Here is a 26,419-nt window from a genome sequence, read left to right as displayed (position 1 = left end):
GATTTTTCCATTTCCAGATAAGGAAAGAAGGTTCCAAGGTTCAGTAGCTTGTCCAAGTCCCCTACTCAAGAAAGAGCCAAAATTCAGTTTCCAAATGCAATCTGTTAGGACCGAAATCCCATGGACATTCTGCTATACCCTTGGATGAGTGTTCTATGTCTTCACCTGGGATATAAGGGAAGTCCTTTGCCCCTTGTGATGAGACAGTTAAACATACACACACACACACACACACACACACACACACACTATATTTTGTGCGCACAGAGTGAAGAGGAATATCTCTGTGTTTGCCATACATGTGCCAAGAGTCTGCTTGGACAGAGGACTTCGTCTTGGAAAACACTGTCTAAAGGAGTTGTAGTTCCAAAGCACTAAAGGGCTAAATACTTTTCTTACAGTATTTTTTACCAAGTATCATAACAAAAATTAATTCACAGGGTTACATTTCTAGGTCTGTCCTCCGTGAAGAATAGAAAGATGAATAAACATGGATTCATAAATAACAACTTGAGTTAAATTTCCATGATTTGTCTAGATCTTAAATTGACGCTTTATATAAGAGTGCATAATATTAAAAAGCTTCCTACTTTTGCTATAAAATCCTTGCTGAAGATATCGAGTTTTTAGGGACCATGTATATAAGGGTCTATATAATAGTACTATCATTTAGTAACAGCAGCAATAATAAAATTCTTTCTATGAACAGACTAAATTTCTTAGATAATGATATAACTAAATATTTTCTGGTAAACCACTTTAGTCAATATGATACGAGTATTTGTCATTTCCTTTTTCTGCATGGTTTTCATTTTCCATTCTTAATAACATATATAATTGCCTCATTCACATCTAGAAAGTTGGCAGATTAGATTTAGTAAACAAAATTAGATAAAATTACCCTCATTTGGGAGTTGAACAAGCTGAGATATAGCTAAGGTTTGTCAAGCTCTACTTCATTTACCCCGATGTCTTTTCAGTTTCTAAAGCTTGGCAAATGTTGTTCTGCCTCAGAGCTTCCACATATTGTTCCCTCTGGCTGTAAACCCCCTTAATTTTCTTCCCACTCTTTAATCAGCCACCCCTTGTTGATCACACCTCTTAACTCAAACAGAAATAGAGACATGTCACATATTTTGCATAATATACTTTTTAGGTCTTGATTTAATATTTCTGTCTTAGAATTATTTTTAATGTCCAATCAAAACAAGATACTAGTTCCCCTCCTCATGCCCTACTATTCTTTATAACTGTACCTTGTTCTTCATTGTATTTCCCAAAAATTGTGACACATTAGTTAATTTATTAATGTGTTCCTTACTTTTAAGCCTCACAAGGACAGGAGATGAATTCTATTTCATACATCATTGCATCCCCAACACCTAGCCATCCCTGGTACATGATAGTTTAATAAGTATTTAATAAATGGCATGAATGAATAAATTTAAACATATATGCACTCACACACATATGTAATAACTTTAAGTTTTCTAAGGCCAAGCAAGTATATATTAATATTTTGTGTATCATTCTATTATAGTGCTTTGTACAGTAACTGGCAAAAAATAATAGCAATAATAGATGTTTAATGAGTTCATTAAATTAATAAAAACATTCAGAAATTTTTAAGCCACTTGTAATCTTTTATTTAATGAGCTCAGATAACCACATACTTGCAAAACATTTAGAATTTTTATAACCCCCTTGAAGTCTAGAACATGAGCTAGCTAAGTCTGAGAATCACAAGAGCAAAAACAATGTAAGAGGTGGGTAAGTGTGCCCATATTAGGAAAAGATGCTGTCACTCAGTAGTCTTTCAGACCTCCTGCAAACACTCACATGATTTACCATCAGTGTTGCCAACTTGTACAATGAAGGGCAGCGTATAACAGCTATACCTCTATTATCATAAATATTCATTTAATTATTCTAAATATTTATTGAGAGGACTTAGGTTTTTACTCAGTGAAACCAGAAGTTACTGGAGGGATTTGATTTAAGATAAATTCTTTTTTTTTTTTTTTTTTTTTTTTTTTTTTTTTTTTTTTTTTTTTTTTGAGACGGAGTCTCGCACTGTCACCCAGGCTGGAGTGCAGTGGCCGGATCTCAGCTCACTGCAAGCTCCGCCTCCCGAGTTCAGGCCATTCTCCTGCCTCCGCCTCCCGAGTAGCTGGGACTACAGGCGTCCGCCACCCCGGCCGGCTAGTTTTTTGTATTTTTTAGTAGAGACGGGGTTTCACCGTGTTAACCAGGATGGTCTCGATCTCCTGACCTCGTGATCCGCCCGTCTCGGCCTCCCAAAGTGCTGGGATTACAGGCTTGAGCCACTGTGCCCGGCCTAAGATAAATTCTTTAAAAGATCACTCTGGATGCTGTGCTGAATATAGCCTGTACTAGTTTGGAATTTATCCCTGTAAGGCAGGTAAAAGTTGATAGTTGATGGATTCAACATGGTCTCTCTGAAGGTGGTTAGAAGTGGTAAGATTCTAGGATATATTTTAAAGGCAGAGCTAACAGTATTTCATGACAAATTCTCACATATAAGAAAGGACAGAAATGAATGGAGATTTCAAGTTTTAAGCTTTATGAATTCTGAGAATGAATGAGTTTTCCAGTCCTTTTTTTCTACTGTTCTACATAAGAATTAAAATATTTTGTTCATTAATAGCTCATCCTAAGGCAAAAGTTATACCTTTGAGCAATTTATAATCAGAACTTACTATTGGGATGTAAAATATTGTTTCTATATTCCTTTTAATTTTAGTTTTGCCTAATTCAGCACTTTACAATTAGGAGATAAAGCTGTATTTTAAAATGTCACTGAGCAATTTTAAGATTATATAATAATGTTTTCCTTCTCATCTGAAAATTTTACTATTGCTCAACATGGAGAATGTCCTTCACATTTTAGCTTTTAGAGCATAGGAAGTCGATATGTATTGGTAAGCAGGTATTACATTCATGGAGTGCTTTGTCATTTTTTTGACATGCTTTGACATGTCATGTCATCCCACTCTTGTCATAGAACTGGGAGACAGGTGAGAAGGAAATATGTGTAGGAAATTGAAGAGTTTAAGTGACTGAGTGGCCAACATGGTAACTCCTTCTTTCCCATTCACTAATGTATTTTGATCCAGCTCCAACTGATGGAGAAAAACTGGGAGCTTGGAGTGCCCCATGCTCACTGAAAGCTAAATGTCTCATACAATGACCCAAATTTGACCTTATCTTTATTGTTAATGCCTCAGAATTGGATAAACAAATCACTTTATTCATCGGACTTAATCACATCACCAGAATCATCTAGTCATGTTACCCTCCATTTTCTTGTGAACTCACAAAAAAATAAAAAAATAAAAAAATTTTGTATTTCCTCACCTATGCCATCTTTCTATTTTCTCATCTATGCCATCTTTCTTGTTTTTTTTTTTTTTTTTTGAGACGGAGTCTCGCTCTGGTACCTAGGCTGGAGTGTGCAGTGGGAGTGATCTCGACTCCTTGCAAGCTCCACCTCCTGGGTTCACGTGATTCTCCTACCTCAGCCTCCCGAGTAGCTGGGACTACAGGCACCCGCCACCACGCCCAGCTAATTTTTTGTATTTTTAGTAGAGACGGGGTTTCACCGGGTTAGCCAGGATAGTCTTGATCTCCTGACGTCATGATCCGCCCGCCTCGGCCTCCCAAAGTGCTGGGATTACAGCGGTCAGCCACTGCGCCCGGCCACTTATTTTTTGTTCGTTTGTTTAATTAAGGAAGCTCACTCACAGCTTTCCTGGCCTCTCTCCAAAGACTAAAACTTGTTTTGTGAATTGCAATCAAAGAAATACAAAAAGTAAAAATGATCTCATCAGTAGATATGAAAATGCAAGAAGAAAGATGCTGTTGTAAAACTCAACAAGGTGTGGTGGTAGATAGATCTCTTTCTTTTTCTTGTTGTTAAATCCTGAAGCTATCAAACAATAACTTACCTTATTGACAAGGGTCTGGTGGAAAATCTAATGAGCATTAGTAATGAATGCATCAGCAACAATCCCCTTGACTTTAGTGCACTCATCTTTTAATCTTTGACCCAGCTGCTGCAAGCACCTGGTTCCCAATTCAGTTAGGAAAATACAATGGAAATAATAATAATAATAATAATAATAATAATAATAATGCAATGTCTTTCTTTTCTTTAAGCCATGCAAGTAATTTATACCAATTCCTTTTCAGAGGCAGAAATGAAGTCTGTTTTTGTATTTAAAGATAATCTCAGCATATCTGACAATCCTGGGCAGTTATGGGGGTGGTGAAGGAAGGCAAGCAAAGTCGTTTGAGAAAGTAAAGACATTAAGACATTCAACTGCCAACGAAGAATAAATTTTAACGGATGTAGGAAGAATCGTTTGTAAAAAGTGCAGACAAATGCAAAATGGTATTATTAATAAGTAACATCATTAGAGGCCGTTCTTTCTAACCACTCACACCTCTGAATCATCACGGGGTTCCCTGACTTCCTAGCTCTCTCTACCCTCCAGCAGTGACGCCCCTTCTCCCAATCATTGTCAGGGATTTAAGTGCCATAGTCAAAGAGAACCTTATTATCTACCTGCTCCCCCAGCTTCTCTCTGAGTGACACACCACCCACGCCTCCCCCGCACAGCTTTCCTCCTCCCATGGCTCTCAGAAGGAATGTGAGGAGCAGGAGAGGGAGCCCAAGGCTACCCTCGCCTGAACCCCAAAAAGACGAGGCTTTAAGACCCTTATTCACCCACTGAGTCTATGCCTTGGCGGTTCTGCCAACCCCCGCCGCGCGCTGCGGGAGTATAAGCCAGTCCTGCGCTGCGCTTCCAGCTGCGTCTGCCCGAGCGCGGCACGTGCTCCCGGCGCTGGCGCGAGAGAGCGAGCGCCACCGCCGCGGGCCCCGCAGCCGTTCTGCCTGCTGTCACCGCTGCCTCCATCGCCGACACTAGCGCTCCAGCTGCAGCCAAGGCCGCTACGAGAGCGCAGGAAGCCCTCGAGGAGCGGCTGCCTGGGGGCGCAAGGCTCAGGGCGCGCACCTGGTAAGCACAGCGCCTTTTTCTTTCTCTTAGCTGTAGTTACCACGGATATAGGATACCGCTGGAGCCCCTCCCCCAGTGCAGGGATGGAGAACGATCAGGCGAGGGGCGGGAGCTGGGGCTTAAAAGACCCAGGAGGGCAGGTGGTGGGCAGGTGGAGGACTGGTGGAGCCAGGAACGCTAGGAGGTCCTGCAAGTTTAGAAAAGTCACCCTGCAAGGACGTGTGCTGTGTGAATCAGACATAAATTTAAGTCAGGAGCCTGGGCTACCGCGGCATAGCTCCAATGGGAGGTTTATGAAGATCATTTTGCTTTTATTTGCATAAGTGAGGGATTTAAGTGGGCTTGTTTCCATAGAAAACGAACTAAAAAAAAATCAGAGGAGGAAAAAATAAAGATCCGAGCCAAAGGATACGTTTGGATCTCTCTCTCTCTCTCTCTCTCTCTCTGTGTGTGTGTGTGTGTGTGTGTGTGTGTCTGTCATACCGATACATGTGCACGAAAGGCATGGATTTAGGAAGGGAGAGGGGCTCCTCTATCTTTGAGCCCATTAGGTGTTTGGGGGAGCTAATAAGAGCAGTTGTTGGTGCTTCACCCCAAAAAAAGGCAGAGAAGAAGGGACCCTATTGGGTGTAAATGTCAGTGTTCCATTTCTAAAAGGACTACAGTACTAGGAGGGAGAGGTTTTCTAGAACTGTGGGTCATGTAAAGATGGTGCACCTGCAACTCTGGACCTATAAACTCAAGTTCATATACTCCCAGTGGAGCCGGGAAGACATGTTTACTCTTCGTGCCTGTATGGAACTTTGGCAGAGGATAATCTCACACACACACACACACACACACACACACACACACACACAGAGAGAGAGAGAGAGAGAGAGAGAGAGAGAGAGGGGTAACGAAAGAACCAAATAAATGAATAGAGGGAAGACAAGGGAGCTGAATATGACTGAATAGGCTGAGTGGGGTAGTAGAAAGAACAAGAACAGGGTGATCGGGTTTGGCATCACTGCGTTCATTCAGTTCTACCCTAGGTAGTTCCTGGACTAATCTCTAGAAAAACATGACCTTGAACAAGCCCCTTAACCTTCATGTACTCAGTTTCTCTACTGAACAATGTAGAGGATATTCTGCATTTGGGGACATGAAGGTCCCATGCAGTAGTGTTGATGTATGTGTTTGAAGATCTGCATACTAAGAAGTAAGAACACTCATAAAATATGGATAAAGGAAGCTTCAGGGGATTCTTCCTCAAAGTACTAAAGGCAGTTGGCAAGATCCTGACTGTGCTGTCAGGATAATGCATGCTGAGAGGTCTCTGGAAATGACTGAGGAAAATCCGACCTCCAGCCTGCAGCTCAGTGAACTTGGAGTTCTGAGAGCTGTTTAGAAATGTTCAGATCCAGTCTAAAGTCATACGCTATTTTTAAGGTTAGCATTGACGAAGGTTTGGTGGCAAGGAAAATAAGTGCCAATCCAGTTTAAAGGTTAGGTAGTCAGGGCAGCAAAAAGAAGGTTTTAGAGTAAAACATAAATGCAACGTAATCTGGGCAGAGGGGTTAGGAAGAAGAAGATAATGGATATTCCTCCTGAGACAAGGATGTCTATACTCCTAGGAGTCAACTGGGACTTACCATGTCCTTGACACTCCTTCCACCTGTCTGAGGAAGGCACAGGTGCCCTTTCTCACTCAATACAGGCTTATTAGAATTTAGGGATCTGTATCCCAGGTGCTGAGATATGACGGTAAACATGTGAAAACTAAGTCCTGGGAGTGCCTCCAACTCCCTTGCCATGTGAGCATCTGTTTGCAGAGCTGGTCTACCCATCCAGATTCACCCAGGAGTCTGTGTTCCTAAAGGAACTCACTGTGCCACTTGGTGGCACCAAAAAGTTGCGCAAAGAACTCTTCTCTATAAATACAAACTACCACCCCTCCCTCCTCCGCTCTCTCCCCTTCCCCCCTTCCCCCCTTTCTCAGTAGCGGGGAGATTGCTGCACACGCCGCCCTCAGCTCGGCTGTTCTGCGCACGCTGAGCGGAGGGGATGAGCTTGAGATCATCTTGGGGGGGAAGCCGGGGACTGGAGAGGCCGGCTCTGCCCCGCTGATCCCTGTGGCCCAACTTTTCGGGGGGCTAGCTAGACCGAGTCTCACTGCTCGCTGCGCAGCCAACAGGGGGGTAAGCTTGCTAAGTATCTGTGTGCCCAAATGTTCCCTGGCCAGAGAAGGATTTAGGATCTATAAGCTTGCTGAGTAGCTCATAGTTTTATTGGGGGAGGGGGACGCGGGTGGAGCGGGGGTGGCCAAAGCCGACAAGATTCAAGTCTACTCCATTTGCGAACAGCCTTAATTAAACCTGTTGGGGAAAAAGGCGCGAGCAATGGGGTGAAGGAGGGAAGAGCTGCAAAGGTTGAAAAGGGGATTCTGCATGCCTTCGCATCCGAGTTCCCGCTCTCTAAGGCCAGGTGCGCGTGGTTTCGAATGCAGAGTGTGCTCCCGCAAACCACCCGAGGGCTCGGAATTGTGAGAAGCAAAGGTGAAGAGGGAAAGAGGACAGAGAACTGCTTTTCAATAGATCGGTTAGCGGTCGCATCCTGGCGCCTGCTGCAGGAAGAGGGGGGACAGCGGGTGGTGCTGAAAGCACATCTCTTTCACTCAGGCTATATTGCCTCTCTTTGAACACCAGCCTGAGCCCTCCCGCTCTTTCCTCTTCCATGGATTTGTCTTCCCCCTCGAACACAAAGCCTGCTAGTTATCCCACGGCGGGAGCATGATCAGCATGCCAACGAGGAAGCCCAGGCTACAGCGACTTAGGGAAGAAAACCCAGGGCAGGCCCTTGAGTGTGGAGGCTAGCCAGTGACCCGAGCCTAACATGCATTAGGACCTCTCCAGGGAAGTGACAGATCCACCTGGAAGGCTCTTGCACCTGGTACTTGAATTTACAGCTGCCCTCATTTCCCTTCAGAGGAGTTGCTGTGTGGAAGGGAGATTTAGGAAATGATAACAAGCGCTTGTGCTTATTTAGACACAATCTTGATGCTGCCTTAGTTGGACTGTAACATCGAGTAACCAGGCAGATAGGTTCTCCAACACTTTACTTTTCAATAAGCAATTGATACAGACCAGTGAAAAGGCAGCTTCTCCTTTTCACCTTCTTCTCCATTCGCTACATGGTATTTCATTGTTCAGAGTTTCTCAGGACAAAGCTAGAGCTAATTTGTGTCTCTAATGCTGAGCACTGGCCATTTGAAGCAGCCAAAGGTGCATTGACCAGGACTACGTGCAGCCCTTCCTCCAGTGGGACATAAGCAGGGGTTTTCTGTGGAAGCCGTAGTTGCATGACATTCTACTGTCAGCTATGGAGCGTTCAGGTATGCTACCTATTGTTAGGTGTGCTTTTTGCTGTTTTCTTTATGGAGTGCAGGGAGTTTTCTCCTTTAATTTCTCAGTTCCGTCAATGTAATTACACATGTAAGAATCCATTGTGGCTATTTCTGTCCTTTATGCATGTTTATTTCAATTTAAAAAGGCCATTGGTTTGGGACTTGAAAATACTGCATCCTGATCTCATTGGGTTAGTAGTGTGTACCCCATCAATTTCCAGCCTTCTCCCCGTGAAACCTCGTCAGCACTCTGGACAGATCTTTCAAGCTTTCTTAGGAAAAAATTATACATAGCACTTCCTAAATATCAGCTTCTCTTAAGAGAAAAAGCTTTCCCTAGTCATTTACACTCCACATGACAAAATATACAATCTAGATATTTTAATTGCACCCCCTAGAGGTTTGTGCTATCACATGGGAATGTTTTGGCTGTGGGCTATACACTCACAAAAAGCCCAAACTCTTCAATGTTCACTTATGAAAGAATATGTCGAGATTATTTGGGAGAGGAAGATGGTATTTGAATAATCCAAGTTTTTCACTTTACTTCCATAGGTAGACACAGACCTTTACTATCACTTTGTAGTATACCTTATGGACATGATGACAAACACCCACGGGGAAATTGAAAAATTCACTCATATCTATTTTATCCAAGCAGCACAAACTATCCAGACTTTGGGAATACTTGATTAACTATATACCATTTTTAGTTTGGGTTCTGATCATTAATGTTGTTGTGTTTCATGATAAAATGACTTATATCATTAAAGATGCTCACTTTTGTGACTAAAGCATTTTAATAATTCTACTTTTCTTATTTCTTTCCAAAACCCATTTAATATTTTATAGGAGTCTTACTATATTGTCTTTTACAGAATGATAATTTTAGTTAGAGAAACTAAATTAAGTGTCAATGAAAGGTAGGTGATACTACAAGTAGAAAATGTAAGATGAGGTTAATCATTAAAAATATTTTTTTGTATACCAATTTTATCCCAGGTTTTCTATCCTCATGGGATGAAGACAGAGCTATATCCAAATATTTTAACTTACACATACTTATTATATTATATATATGTACATGTGAGGTATTTTTATGTATATGTCTATAGATAGATCATGTATGAACCAACTTTATAAAATATTAGATACTACCTTTATATATGTTGATATATATATGTTATATGATAAAGCTGATTTGGTTTGTATCAAGGTTGGATATATTGAAGATGTGTTATTACAAAGCAGGAAGACTCTGCAGTTTAGAAATATGTGTTATATTCATATTCAGAGAAATATTAATTCTAGTCCTGATGCATCATTTAGTTGTCATTTTAGTCAGTGAATGAAGCTTAGGAGAACATAAGAAGACGGGAACATGAAAAGAAATATTTTTAGTGCATGATGTATTTATATAACCCAAGAAAAGAAACTTCAATTTTGATGTTTGAATTTTCAATTATTTGTAAATCAGATAATATCTTGGTATTCCTTTATCTTAGTTGTTTAAAATGTGTTTCTAAAAAGCATTAAGGCATAGGCTTGCTTTCATTTCCTTTAAATCCATAGAAAGGAGATGAAAATCTATATTTTACCAGTCCAAATCATATTTTAACTATATATAACTTTTGTCAAAAGGGCCACCAGGCAAAAGTCTTGGTGCAGACTCATCCCTGCTCTAATAACTACTATTTATTAAGCACATCAGGCATCATGCTAAGCACTAGGTATGTTATTTTATTTAATTATCATATCAACAATATAAGGCATTATTTGTTTTTCCTTTTCTGTTATAAAAACTAAGCTTTTTATTCTATTGTCAAAAAACAGTGCGTAGTTTATGCAGTGTTCTCTGTGGGTCAGACATTTTATTTGTGCAATTAATTATACTCATTCAGTAACATGTACTGCTATAACCCATCCCCCATTTTGAAAATAAGAAAAAATATTTCACTCATATATATGTGTGTGTGTATATGTATGTATGTATCTTTTACCATATATGTAAAAAGAGAAATAATGGGAACATATATACATATATATGCAAAAGAGAGAGATTTGATTTGTTTGGCACTAAAACTTACCCTGTTTCCATTGTATTGAGCTGCATTACTCTGTGGTGTGGCTAAACACTAAACATCATGGGATTATTTTATTGTGGTTGCCAGTGAGTTGTGGTATGATTGGAAGTACAGGTCCTGGCTTCAAATTGCCTGAGTTTGAATCTCAGCTTTGTGGCTTACTACTTATGTGACCTTAGGCAAGTTACTTAAATTTATGTACCTCAGTTTCATTATTTTCAAACTGGGGGATGGGTTATAGCAGTACATGGCATCGAGTGAATATGATGAATTAATTGCACAAATTAAAAAAAAAAATAGGTGCAGAAAACCACCATGGCAGACATAGACATATGTAACAAACCTGCATGTTCTGCACATGTACCCTACATTTTTAGAAGAAATAAAGAGAAAAATAAATTAAATTTAAAAAATAAAGTGTCTGATCCATAGTGAACAGAGCATAAACTATCAATCCTACCCAGGCCTTTGGATGTCCAGTTTTCTGCGTTTCCTGTGTTATTACATTTAGTGTTCAACTAGCCTATGGATTGTGTTTTATTTTTATTTTTTGACTTTAATGATAAAATGTAATACTAAAATAGATTAAATAACTTGTCCAATGTCCCATGGTACAAACAAAGGTGACAGAGCAGGTATTTAAATCTAGGATCATCTGATTTCCAAACTTTTATGATACTGACCTACAGCTTAGACACATATATCAATTTTTTTGAATTCTACTAATTTTGAGTCGGCAGCCCTTCCTCTACAAGAGAATGTGCAAATATTTATTTTTCTCATATATTCAAGAATATTTGAAAATGTGCAAATGCTTGAAGATAATCAGAAATCAAAATGATACATAATTGCTGTCTCAAATATCTCCTTTTTTAGTCAGACTGTAGAAGAAGTGTAAAGGAAAGACTTACATGCAAAAATATATTTTATGCATATATGATTTTTATTGGTCTTGCAAATATATCAGATTCAAGAAAAACTCTCTAATGATTAGCTGTTCACAATAATTCTGGTTCAGGTCATGGGTTTTAAAATTTTGAGTATAAATGTTCTGAGGAAAATGAAAACTTGTAATCACAATGATAATAGTGAGCACTTTAATAATGCAACCTTCTTACAGTCATTATATTTTACAGAAGAATGATAAAAATACTTTTTAAAAAATGATTTGTCTAAATGCATAGTAATGTAGAATTATTCAAAGATATAGAAGTAAATAATACACTATTATATCATTTGTTTAAAAATAAGTAAAATTTTAAAAATCAATGTGTAAATTACTTTATAAAGTTATCATTGTCTTGTTAAATTTATAATGAACTTTGCATTTCATATCAAAAGCAGCCTTTGAGTTTGGGAAGTATATTGTAGGATACTCTCCTCACATTCATTTCTTATAATTTGTGATACTTAGAACTATGCATATTTAATGTAAGGCAATATAAACCTTGACTCTTACAGTTTAAATTTGTCTTTCTCAAATTGAAATTTCTACCTTTTAAACAAGATAATACAGACAAATAACTACATAAACATTGAGTAAGGAAGCCTATTTCAACCTTCTCTCCTTAGCATTATTTGGAAGTTTCAGGTAGAGGCTTTGTAAGACTGATGTGTCCTGATGATTGGCTCTTAGTTATGCTTTTCTTTCATGATTACGTCAACCTTGCCAGGATAACTTTAATGTAAATTAGTGTTTTTCAACTGGAACTGACTTTACATACAGGAGACATTTGCTAATATCTGAGGATATATTTGTTTATCAGAGCTGGGAGGGGATGGCATTGTCATCTAGTGAATAGAAACCAGGGGTGCTGCTAAACAACCAACAGTGCACAAAAAACATCCACCCACAACAAAAGATTATCCAGTCCAAAATGTCAATAGTGCTCGGGTTGAGAAACTCTTATCTAAATGATGCTAGGAAACAGAGTTTCCAATATTTACTTGATTTGTTTGTATGCTTTCTGATGAATTTGTGGACATTACATAAGAATTTAATGGAAAGCAGGATCTCCAAAATGCTTTGCAACCAATGCATAAGGTTTGTATAATCAATTCATTTATTTATTGGGGGAGATCTCATGATTTGTTTATAAGTATGGGCTTTGGAGCCAAATGTAGTTGGATTCATGTCCTGATTCTGCCATTTATTATAGGTTTGATACTTTGGATAAGATTCTTGACCTCTAAACTTCAATTTCTAGAGGTAGTAACATAGGTAGTAAATATACCTACCTTACAGGGTTTTTGTGAGACTTACATCAAATAATTATTATACATTATTTAGCAGAAAGAAGGCACTTGATAAATATTATCTATTAATACATAAGTGGAGATCAAGTTATAGAAAGGTAAAACCACAGTCTCAAGCATTTGATGATAGGTAATATATAGAATAATGCTTTGCAGTCTTCAGAGGTATACCCTTCATAACGAGAAATCAGCTGAAGGCTACAGGATGGGTAAAAGTGTAAAATCCCTGCTTTATAATTAAATTGACACTAGTTAACTGTGGATTGCATCATTTTTATTGCTTTGCTGCAGAAGGCTGTTCCAGGTCTTCATAGACTACTAAACCACTTGTTTAAATGATTTACAGTCATTTAGTGAGTTTTTTTCTACTGCCAGAACTTTTTAATTAATGGATAAAATTACAGATTTCATCTTTGTACAATAGTGTTTTATGGCCCTTTTTTTTGTTGAGGGGGTTTCAGTTAAAATGTGGCCTATGCTTTGTGGGGCTAAACAGTGGATGCTGCATTTTCTTGTTTACAAGGTCACAAATGTGTGATTGAGATAGTAATGACAATAGAACTTTGCTTAGACTACAGGGTTCTCTGTATCATTGCACCTCAGAATATCTCTTATCTATGGTATGCACTTATTTTCAGAAAAATGTATCAGATGCATTGATGGCATTTGCAATATTGACACCCCTGACTGTTTGTGATGAGGCCACTGAACAGGCAGAAGAAATCATTTTAGTGTTGAATCCTGAGCTGTGTGATTTGCTTGTGTGGAGATTAAGTTATATAAGAGACATCTGTGCCAGAAAGATGGTCAGTATTTTAGAAGATTGTTGAAAATAAAGGACAATGTGAGCTGTGAATCTGATTATAGTGTAGATTGCAATTTATGGCAAAGTTTACCTATCAATATCTCTTTTTCGTATTCATTTAGGATATAACATGAGAGTGTGTGGTTACCTGATGCAAAATACTTTTATATGTATTTAAAATATGTCTATTGTTTTCTATAATGTGCTAGTAATTAATTTACTATGCTAAGGATCCAGAAAAATAACACTCAATAAAGCATACTTCTGAAAATAAGTTCTTGAGCTAATATACTATATAATCAAACTATTAATACATTTACCCACCTTTTAGTGAATTAAATGTCACCATATTATTAGATTGTAGGTCATAACATTTTAAAAGCTTTTTATCATTACAAGAATTAATGCCTCCCCATTATCTATAGCATAAACCTGCCCCTTTATTTCTACTGACATATTATCCCTACCATCTAAAAGCTATAAACTAAAGAAAATAATTTTTCTTTGAGACTTTATTTCCTAATATAAGAAATAGGGGTTATTAGATATTTCTAGAAGTATCATTTTTAGGTAGATGTGAGATCAAGTATGAAAAAAGGGTCTTTACGTTGGAAATAAAGTATTATGGTATTTTTCTTTGTCTTTTCTTTTGCTAGGCACATGTTAAAATAATGAATGAATCTTGTGGTGAGATTGCACAGGAGAAATCTCACCACAAAGAGAAATGTCCTTACCCAGGAACTTATATAGAAGCAGGAGAGCGTAGGTCCTCACAGAAAGAATATTGGATAGTTCTCAGAATTGATTATGTTAATGAGACAGATCTGGGAGTGAATTTGATATCATCTTTTATACTTTACATTCATCAATTGTAAACTATGAGAAACGTTAATGCCAGAAATACCATCTTTAGATAATTGTGCTACAAAAATACTTTCAAAAGCAAGTAAAATGCAACATTATGATATTAAGACAAATCTATAAATAACCTTAATATCTAACAATAAGGAATAATTAAATATTGGTACACACGTGTAATTGAATGCCATGAAACTGATAAAATTCAATAAACGTTCTAAATGTGACTCCTGACTCTGCTACTACTCACTTGCTTGGGAATCCTGGCCAAGCCTCTGTACCTCTCTGAGCCTCAGTTCCTTTCTCTGTAAAATGTGCATACATAACTTATTTTACAGTTAGTATGACTTGCACTTACCATATCTTCAATCCAACCACTGTCATCTCTCTCACCTAAGTTAGTGCAAATTTCCTAATTGCTATTCGTTTTCTGCTTTTGTGCCCTTATTCTTGTTAAAATTTTAGGCAGAATGTGTTCCTCCTCTGTTAGAATCCTCCCAGGAAAACGTTCTCATGAAATGTTAAAGCCAAAGTCTTTTAAAGTCCAAATAGGCTCAACATCACCACATTATCTCTTGTTTTCCATGTCTTCCTTTCTCTGCATTTTAACTTTTCTACAGCCACACGAGCCTGTTTGCTACTCCTCAGCACACTAAACAGAAGTCTGTCTTAGAGGCTTTGTATTTGTTTTATCCTTTAACTGGAATGTTGTTTTTCTAGAGATCTGCATGACTCATTCATTTAATTCTTTTGGCTATTTACTCAAATGTTATTTTTTTCAGTTTATGCTTCTTTGGCCACATTACTCAAAATTTCATATATCTCTGGCACTTTCTATACTGCTTCACTGCATTTTGTTTTTTGCTTTTTAAACACTCGCCACCGTGTAGCGCACAATATTTTACATATTTATTTTGTTTGTTGTCTGGCAAAATTCCTTAGAGTACAGGCTCCATAATGATTTGAATTTATATCTATTTTGTCCATAACTGGGTCCCTGGGGCATAGAAGGGTGTTGGTACAGAATAGTTACTCAATAAACATTTATAGGAAACATATGAGTAATGCTGATAGATTTGATGTATTCCTTTCAGGTCTATTTGGAATTTATACTCCATGAATTTCTTGCATCTTGATTGCACATAAGATGACTTTCTATTTAGCCTTATAAAATCTGAGTAATAGCACAGTTCTTTCGCATTTCTATGTCATAATTTTTTTAAGTATATTCCAGGTATCTAAGTTCATAGCTATTATGTGCCTCATCAGATTATAAAGCAATTACTACAGTAATTGCAGTATAAAGCAGTAATTGCTTTATAATCTGATGAGCTGTAATTTAGGATGGATATCAGGGCAATGTAAATATACTTGTACTAGATAACCTATACACTGCACCTTCTGTGTTTCTATGTGCTGAATCATCTTTTCCCTGGAATGCTCTTTACTGTGTAGTTTGAAAGGCAACTCCTGTAAGATTCTATATCTCTGGGATGTTCAAATTGTGTCTGGGTGGCCCTTCTCATTTTCATGGACATTGGTAATATCTTTTATTTTTTTTGGTAGGAAGGGGCTGTGAAGCAGCAAGGAATAGTTAAAACAATGTGTTATAAATCAACAGGCATAGGCATAAATTCCAGCTCCATTATTTTCTAAGTGTTCAGCTAGTTTTTAACTTATCAAAACCCATTACATCATTTGTAAAATGAAGGTAATAATTCAGTTCAAACATCCCAAATTCAAAAATTGAAAATCTGAAATGCTTCAAAATTGCTGGATTTTTGAGTACCCGTGTGACACTCAAAGGAAATTCTTATTGGAATATTTCCAGTTTCAGATTTTAGGATTTGGAAAACGCTCAAGCAGTAAGTAAGTATAATGTAACTATTCTAAAATCTGAAAGATTCTGAAATCTGAATATTGGTCCTAAGCATTTTATGTAGGGGTTTTCAGCCTGTACCTACATTTTAGGGTTGTTGTAAGGATTATTGGTATACATTTGCCACACTTACAGACACTCTCAAAGACATAGTCATTGTGTCAGAAATCTTCAGGGTATATAGTGTGTACATGGAATATAGTATCTTCCAGGTGAATCAGATACATTTTTTTCTCTGAAATATGTAAGCCTTTTATATGTCTTTAAAAATAAAGTACCTAAAACATTCTCTTTTGGCCTCTATGACATCACATACTCTCACTTTACCTTCTTTTTGGGTTGCCTCCTTTTCATAGCTGGCTTTTCTCAAACCTGGCCCCTCAGCAGAGCTTACTTTTTAGCTCTACCTTTGCAATATTTATACTTCCTCTCCAGGTGATTTCATGCATTCTAAATATTTTATATATTGATGACCCTCAATTTACATCTCTAAACCAAAACTCTCCCCTGAGTCCAGCCTTACATATTCACTTTCCTGTTTGACATCTTTACTTGGATACCTCCAAAGCATCTAAAATTTTGCATTTTCAAAAGATCATTAATTTTCTTCTGCCCCTCACCTGTTTATGTACTAGTCTATCCCATCTCTACTAATGCTGTCAAAATGCACTAGGCTCTCAAACTAGAGCCTAGGAGTAGACCCTGATTCCTCTCTCTACCTTACTACTCACATCTAGTCCATCAGCAAGTACTGTTGATTCAACTTGGAAAATATGTCTGACTGTGACCACTTCTCTTCATATCTACTGTCACCAGTCATAGAGAAGTCACCATCATTTCTCGCTAGATTATTACAGCTTTCCTTATAAGATTTCTTCAATTGATTATCCAGAAAAATGAGCAGCCAGAATAATTCTAAGACTAAATTGTGCCAGTCATTTGCTTAAATCTCCTCAATGACTTTCTGTTGTACGTAACATTATTATTACTTTTTTTTTCTTGAGACGGAGTCTCACTCTCTCACCCAGGCTGGAATGCAGTGGCACCATCTTGGCTCACTGCAGCCTCCTCCTCTCGGGTTCAAGCGATTCTCCCGCCTCAGGTGCGTACCACCACATCCAGCTAATTTTTCTATTTTTGGTAGAGACGGGGTTTCACCATGTTTGTCAGGCTGGTCTTGAACTCCTGACCTCAAGTGAACTGCCAGCCTCGGCCTCTCAATGTGCTGGGATTACAGGCATGAGCTACCATGCCTGGCCAACATAAAAAATTTTTGTAAGAGCCTACAACATCCTACATGGCCTGGACCTTTATTGTCTTTCCATCTTCACCTCGTATCACCATCCCTCCCATGTTCTTCATGTTCTAGTCATGCATTTTACATGACTGGCTTTTTTTCATTCTTCTGTTTCTTTTTCTTTTTCCTTGGAGATGGAGTCTTGCTCTGCCGCCTAGGCTGGAGTGTAGTGGCGTGATCTCTGCTCACTGCAAGCTCCGCCCCCCAGGTTCACACCTTTCTCCTGCCTCAGGTTCCCGAGTAGCTGGGACTATCTTTTCTTTTGTTAACTTTAATTTTAAGTTCAGGGGTACATGTGCAGGTTTGTTACATAGATAAACTTGTGTCATGGGGATTTGTTGTACATATTATTTCATCACCCAGTTGTGAAGTCAAGTATCCACCAGTTATTTTTCCTGATCCTCTCTCTCCTCCCACCCTCCAGTAGGCCCCAGAGTATGTTGTTCCCCACTATGTGTACATGTGTTCTCATCATTCAGTTCTGACTTATGTGTGAGAACATGCAGTATTTGGTTTTCTGTCCCTGTGTTAATTTGCTGAGGTTAATGGCCTCCAGCTCCATCCATGTCCATGCAGAAAACATGATCTCATTTTTTATGGCAGTATAGTATTCCATGGTGTATATGTACCACGTTTTCTTTATCCAGTCTATCACTGATGGGCATTTAGATTGATTTTATGTTTTTGCTATTGTGAATAGTGTTGCAATGAACATATGTGTGCATGTGTCTTTATAATAGAATGATTTATATTCCTTCGGGTATACACCCAGTAATGAGATTGCAGGGTTGAATAGTATTTCTGCGGTGGGAGTATAAATTAGTTCTATCATTGTGGAAGACAGTGTGGTGATTCCCCAAAGACCTAAAGACAGAAATATCATTTGATCTTTACTTTTCTTTGTATTCATCAGGTTTCAGCTAAAGTTACCCTTTAGAATACCAATATGTAAGGCCCACAAGTATAGGGCGCTTGTATATTTTGCTTACTCTTGAATATTCAATTCCCAGGACAGAATAATAGCATATACATACTATAAATATTTGTTAAATGAGTTAATGAATAGATGAGGCATGTTAGGTGCTCAAAGAAAGATAATAATGATACTTACCAATGAATATTATTACACTTCTTTTTTACATTACTCTCTTTCACTAAATAGTTAATAATTTTTTGTTAAATGAAATAAGTAACAAATTTCGCATAACTTCAAAAGGCAATATTTTAGTGTTTTAATATATATACTGTATCTCAATATGTAGGGGTTTCATAAAACAACTTAAATGAATAAAATGCATGGGATTGATATTTCAGCTACATGAGCTGACGGGACACTAGGTCTCTCATATCACTTTTATGTTTTCACATAAAAAATGAGTCCTGTTTTGTTATTGGTTCACTCACTAACATTCTGATTTCATCAGAAATTGTGCTTTCTTTAACTTCAGATTTTTCTTTTTGTCTACAGTAGAATTCACATGACTGTGAGAATAATTATTTTAGATTTTGGGTCTAAGGAAAGTGAAAGAAAGATTTGGTAGTATTCAAATGACTTGCCAATGACAAAACTAACATTAGTCTTCATTTGTTCCTCCGTGTCTACAATGCCAACTTTTGTACCAAAATTATTTTTTTCTATATATTCCCAAATGTCTAGTTATTCTGCAACATCTGATTATTTGATGAAATATTAAAAATTTAAGCTTTTGTCGCTGTACAGAGGAAGCCTTTCTCTGTTGCCATAGGAAACAGTAGAAGGAAATAGTGAAAATGCTGGTAGGAGGGATTAGAAATATGATTCAAGTTATGTTTGTTTTGTGTCTGGTCTTAAATTTTTGTAGATTTGACGACCTTTGAAACCATTAGTATTCTTGTAAAAGTGCGATATTTGCATACATTCCTGAAGAAACATCACCTGTTTTTGAAAGTTGGTGATTAAAAAGATAGTCACTTTAAAATAATTTGAGATCCTTGGCTGGCAAAGTTGATAACAAAGTAAGTCTCTTACACAATTCCCCTAAGTTATCAAATCACTAATTTGTCAGTTATCTTTTACAAATTATGCTAGAATTTGCCATAGAAAATTTGGGACAAAATTTCTTTCTTCCCAGGAATTTAAATTGAAATAGATGATGACATTCACAGCTATACTAAATTTCTACCTGGCAGAATAGTTCCAAACATACATCCTTTTAGACTTTTGAGCCTTAGTGATGTGGAATCTTTTTCTGGATCAGGGCTAGAGGACTGATTACTGTGAATTTTATTACAAGACTCTGTAATTACTTTGAAGTCTCTCTGGAGGACCAAGTAGGTTGCCAGAGAATTTTCTGTCCTCACGACCTAGCCACAGAATGCCCTTGAAAATTTAATAACAAAAAGATGTCGTTTTGAAAAAAATATATATATATTTTCCCTGTTTAATTTATAAAGCATTTATTTAGTTGATATCTTGTATTGATTCACATAGGGGACAGCCTAGCACATAGTATCCCCATTTTTCAGGTGAGCAAATTCTGGTCCCGAGAGGTTAAACAGTTTACTAATACTTCTTAATAGAAGAACAGGGATTGAAATGTGAATATTATTTTCTCTAAAAATTGGTGCTAATTTGACACTTCCTTGCTGCCTATTTGGGGGACATTGTACTCTATAATTTCCAAACCTTTTCCTTTCTCTTCTACAGTTTGTTTAACATGAAACATCCACCTTTCTTCATTTGTTTTTGTTATATCTTCCACAATAATTAGACACAATACTTATTTATTCCTGGGAAGATTATTCAACTTGTTTGACATTGCATTTGGAGAGAGATTATGTGGGGTATTTTTGAAAAGATAATTTTATTTTTGTAATTGCATAATTAATTACATGCTCAATGCTAAATATTTCAAAAGAAAAGAAAGCATAATGAAAATTTAACAACAGTTAGCCACACTTTCATTACCGAGAGATCACCAATGTTTAATATTTTGGGGTGCATACTTCTTGAAGTTTTCTGTTCCTGGTGTAGTTTTGCTTCTAGAATGCTCTGTCATCTCTGCCTGAGAGTACAGTACAGTTCTGACTGCGACACACAAGGTTTAGTTTTGTGTATTGCAGGTGAACAAATAAAGACTATTACTCTAAGCAAGGCAGGGTCAAGAAGCTACATCAGCTGCTTCATCAAATCATAAAGGAAGCAGACAAAGGAAAGTCAGAAACATTTTTGAATTATTTTTTCTTTGTTATCTGCATCATCAAAATGTTTTTTCTGCTAACATGTATTATGGAACTTCCTCAAACTAGTTGCACTTATGTTTGTTAAAGACGCATGTTATTATTTTTTTTTTCAGGTTTAGAAGATCGTGACCACATGGATCATCTAACTGAATGGTACATGGGGACACAATGGTCCTATAGAGAATATATGTGAATTGTTGGCTAATTTCTTGATTTGCGACTCAACATAGGACATCGCTTGTTCATATCTATCAGAACACTCCTGAATTTTCCCCACCATGCTATCTTTATTAGCTTGAACTCCTTCCCTAAAATGGTCCTTCTGTTGATCCTGTCAGTCTTACTTTTGAAAGAAGATGTCCGTGGGAGTGCACAGTCCAGTGAGAGGAGGGTGGTGGCTCACATGCCAGGTGACATCATTATTGGAGCTCTCTTTTCTGTTCATCACCAGCCTACTGTGGACAAAGTTCATGAGAGGAAGTGTGGGGCGGTCCGTGAACAGTATGGCATTCAGAGAGTGGAGGCCATGCTACATACCCTGGAAAGGATCAATTCAGACCCTACGCTCTTGCCCAACATCACACTGGGCTGTGAGATAAGGGATTCCTGCTGGCATTCGGCTGTGGCCCTAGAGCAGAGCATTGAGTTCATAAGAGATTCCCTCATTTCTTCAGAAGAGGAAGAGGGCTTGGTACGCTGTGTAGATGGTTCCTCCTCTTCCTTCCGCTCCAAGAAGCCCATAGTAGGGGTCATTGGGCCTGGCTCCAGTTCTGTAGCCATTCAGGTCCAGAACTTGCTCCAGCTTTTCAACATACCTCAGATTGCTTATTCGGCAACCAGCATGGATCTGAGTGACAAGACTCTGTTCAAATATTTCATGAGGGTTGTGCCTTCAGATGCTCAACAGGCAAGGGCCATGGTGGACATAGTGAAGAGGTACAACTGGACCTATGTATCAGCTGTGCACACAGAAGGTAAGTTTTCTTTGCATACATCGAGTATCTATTATTATACACTCAACGGTTAAAATTTCAAGTTTGGGAAGACTAAACTATTCCTAATTATTTTGGATATTTTGAATTGTCCCAGTTATAACAGTACTATAAGAACAGACTGGATGACATATATCTAGAGAGACATAGACTTAAACTACAAGAGGGTGTATGTGGCCGATATTTGGTTAAATATAATTTTGTTTTAATTGTGAATTACATTATTTCCTTCTGCTATACTGATGCTGTATTATACTTCTGATATAATGATCTTTCTATATTCATTACTAGAGGTTTTTAAGTCTCTATCTTCATTGTACATCTCATATTTTTGTCATTTCAAGATTGTTCTAGGTGCCTATTGTTTCTAATAGTTAAAGCAAGGTACACATAAATATACATTGCACTGAAGGTAGTAGCCAGCTCTAACCTAGGTATGTTGTTATAGAGAATTACCAAAAAGTTTAGTCTTACAGCTATTTTTTCAGAAGAATTCATGGTCAAATCCAAAATGGAGATAAATTAATTTTATCTTTGTGTAGAACATATTTGAGAAGTATAATTTTAAATAATTCAACATGTTTGCTTTAAAATGTATTGCTTCTTGATGCTCCAAGAATAGTGAGGAAAGAAAAATCTGACTGATGCTTTATAACAGTGAATAATAAGTAGCCCTTTGCTTTTTATGGTGTTTTAAAAATCATTTGTATACATTATTTGTTAGTTCTTGACCAAGGCTGTTTGGAAAAAATTTGTTTTGACCTCCAGAGTTTGTGACCCAAACGGGGAGACTTACTTGTTATGCAGCTCTTCTTCTAGAATAACAAAATGTATATATTAACACTATAGAGTACTGAAGAAGATACGAAATACTTTTTATAAATCATCGAATTATTGTATTTGTTGAGATTTTTAAAATTCTGCATTAACATATCAATATAGTCCAAACATTTCAGTCCAGTAAAATGTGGAATTAAGTTACTAACTCCACTTCAGAGGTTAGGAATATATTTATGCAACACATATTATGCACAAATATATATGCAAGACAGGCCTGTGAAGGATAGCCCTTTGTTTCGTATATCACAGACTTCAATGGGATTTCAATCTGGCAAATGTAAGTATGCACAAATACTTATATAATCATAATTCAAGATGACACAGTGTTACAAATCTGACTCTAAAGGAAATTGATGGGGAAAAAAATCACCTCCCGCTCGGTGGTTATGGGGGTCATGGTGGGAATCTTACAGAAGGAAATGGAATTTGACAGTTGAAATTTAACAAGAATAATACTGACAATTGGTGAAAATTAGCAGGGATGGCTTTCAGTGAACAGCATAAGAAAATATGAATAGGTGAGAAAGTAAAAATGTTTGAAAGGGCCAATTATAAAGGTATGTTTTGGTTTGCCTCAAATAAATCATACATTTTATTAGGGACTCCCTTCTAGCTTCAGAAAAGCAGGGTTTGGTCATGGTGTGGCAAATGCTAATTCAGTTGTGCTCCAAGGGAAACTCTTAGTCATGACCCTTGGCTTTTACTAGTTAAACTGTTGTTTTATCCTGAATTTACCCCAATAGCAATCTAATAACCTACTAAAATAAGTTATGATGCATTCAAACAATGCATTATCACATAGCTAATAAATAAATGAGATACTCTATTAGGTAATGATTACAATTTCCAAGATCATCTTAGGTGAAAAAAACAAGGTGCATTTCCGTATATATTACATTTTATTTTTTCTAAAAGGGTTTCTTATGCAAACAAATTGATTGGATATTCATAGAATTGTTCTCAGAGAAGAGCAAAACTACTAAGAGTTGCTGCTTCTGAGAAGAAATCTAAGTTAAGAAATGAGGTGGAATATTTTATGCATAATTTTTATATACATACACTTTAAGCTCTATATTAAATACATAATTTACCTACTGAAATAAAACTATCACATGAAAACATTCTATTTGTGGGCAAACAAAAGACAATAGAAATTGCAATGCCAAATTAAGGCAAAATATTTAGGTTGTACCACCAGGATTCAGGAGAGAACAGACCTTGGAATTGGACATTCAAAGGTTGGAAGAAGTTCTGCTTTGCTTACTGTTTATGTGGTTGTGTCAAGAAATATTTATCTTGCTTTTATCCCAAGCAAGTATGTGGATAATGAGGTGATGTAGCGTTAAGGCTTATGATTTATCAGTATAAGAATGGCATGGTAGGAATTTTCACAAGGTGAAGCTCACCTCCAGGATCAGAAAAATGAGAGTCAAACAGGATACAGCTTTGTTGGGTACTGTGGGAACTCTCCAAGGCCATGCTTGTTTTTTTTGCCACTTGGTTTTTCAGAAAGTCTTGGTGTGGGATCTTCCATGAAATGATAGTGTCAGTTATCATCCAGTCTCTTTCTCTCACTGGGTTGAGGTGATTTTCTCTAGCATCAGGAGAATTAATCCCAGTACCTGATAATTTATCTTCATGTTCTTATAATTATTCTCCTTTGTTCCATTAATATTCTCTTTCTTGAAGAGTATGGACATTTCCAAATGCTTTCACATGAACCATTAAGGTCTATGAAAAGATATGGTCCTACTTTCAAAAAACATTTTTTTCTCCTAATTGCCTATGTATTTTATACTTAAACCTAACCATACTGTGTCACAGGTACCACAAGATATTTCTTCAAGAAAGTGTATATCATCACAGAATTCCAGAGGAGTGTACAAGGAAAACTCGGTTTCAGTTTCAATGTTAATCTCTTACACTTGCTATTTCCTGTGATTTATGGCTTTCGTAGGCCGTGTGACTGGGTATTTATTTGTTTTATTACGCAGAAATTATGCCTAGAACTTCTAGGCAAAGAGATTCATAGTATAAAGCAGAAGAAGAAAAAAAAGAAAGTATTTTTAAAGAGTAGATCAAACTAGCTCTTCAGCTTGGAAGAGGAAAGGAATATGCGATGACTCAGAACAAAGGTAAAATCACTTTCTCTGCACTAAGGAAATGTAAAGGGTCCTTCGCCTTAGTACTTTTGCAAACCTTGGTACATGTGTCCATGATGACACAGGATTGATGGTGCTTGCTTGTTTAGCAGTGTGGCAGATTGCATTGATGACTTCCACTAACGGTTCCTCTGTATTCACATCATTTGCTTTTGACTCGATAATTCCCTTTTACTTTCATGTAGCACTGGCCTTCTGACTACTTTGACCAATAGCGCTTGGTTGACGTGAGAACTTTCTTCCTAGTTTGTGTTGGAACCCTATCATCACTCTGTGAAGTATGAGAGCACCCAGGTTTTCCAAATGAGTGCATCTTAGACCAGTTGACCTCAAACATGTGAGAGCATGCAATGCAGATCAACAAAATTGCCTTCCCAACCCACAGCTAATTGCAATCACATAATTGAGCCCAGCTGAAACCCTCAACATTACCCAGCTGACTATTATTGTGAGCAATAAAAAATGCCTTCAGGATGGAGTTCAGTATAAACATATTCATCCCTCTCACTTTAGTCTCTAACTTCCCTCCTCCCAAATAAGATGCTACTGCTTAAACTTCAAAAGCAAAATGAAATAAATTACCATGTATTAATATTCTTGAAATTTGAATATGAAATAAAACATAATATATGCTGCGGGAAAGAAGGAATATTTAAAATGCTTTGCCCATACTTCTGTGGCTAGAGATGTGATAGTTCCCTTAAAGTCTGAATGTTTTAAATAGTTAAGCACTTGAATATATTTCATTATTATATTTTTTACCTTAGTCTAGTTCAACATTATTGAGAAAAGTAATTATTGCATTGCGTTTTATACAAAAAAAATTATATTGTACTTTCTGGGTGATGGACAAGATTTCACACTTCACTAGTTTTCCTGACTTTCTTTGAAAATCTACAGTATATCCACAGGGCCTATTAGAATGCCCATCATATAATAGGTGCTCAAAGACTATTTGCTGAATAGAAAAATTTGTGTTAGAAAAGTACATAGCTCACTATTTATGAATATATAGTATGTGGATAAATAGCAGGCACTTGTAAGTTTTTAGTTTTGCTTCTTTATAAAAATGAGGTGTCAAAATGACTCCCTTGATTAATTGTAAAATCCTGTTCATGCTACACCTCATTTTTTGTTTTCACTGGTTCTTGAAGTTATTATTTCTGTCTAATGACAGGAATGCTAATTTATTACAGCAAAAAAATTATCAGTGATGTTCTGGGGAGAAAAATGTACCAATAAATTTCACTGGTAGCATACATTATTAAAAATATTGTCTTCACGTTAACCTAGAAATTGCAGTTTCAGGTTATGATATGACTTCCCATCAATTATTTACTTAAAAATGTGATAACAATCCAGCTTTGATTGAAGGAACTTCAGTGTGATTCATAGTCTATATGTTTGTTTGACTTCTAAAAAGTGGGAGTTCACTTTTCCCATCTCAGCATTTCTACTAATTATCATTATATCAAGACAACAATTTAGCTGGGAAAAATAATAAATGCCACTGTGGAAGCTACTGAATAATTTTTTAAAGGACTTTATTTTGTTTTTCCAGGAGTTGAATAGTGCTGAGAGTTAAAACAAATTTTGG

The 26,419-nt window shown here is 37.0% G+C and overlaps 1 protein-coding gene across 1 annotated transcript in view; it reads left to right on the top strand.

Annotated features, from left to right (window-relative positions):
• The first annotated feature begins 7,021 nt into the window (after positions 1-7,021).
• The window catches only part of GRM5 (glutamate metabotropic receptor 5), a 516,353-nt gene continuing 496,955 nt past the window's right edge, over positions 7,022-26,419 (top strand). The window contains exons 1-2 of the mRNA XM_025356721.1: positions 7,022-7,222; positions 20,942-21,802. Of these exons, the coding sequence (XP_025212506.1) occupies positions 21,142-21,802 (661 nt within the window). The 5' untranslated portion in view covers positions 7,022-7,222; positions 20,942-21,141. The remainder of the gene's footprint in view (positions 7,223-20,941; positions 21,803-26,419) is intronic.

Source organism: Theropithecus gelada, chromosome 14 (assembly GCF_003255815.1).
Source record: "Theropithecus gelada isolate Dixy chromosome 14, Tgel_1.0, whole genome shotgun sequence".
NCBI lineage: Eukaryota > Metazoa > Chordata > Mammalia > Primates > Cercopithecidae > Theropithecus > Theropithecus gelada.
This window is presented reverse-complemented; position numbering and strand designations above follow the sequence as displayed.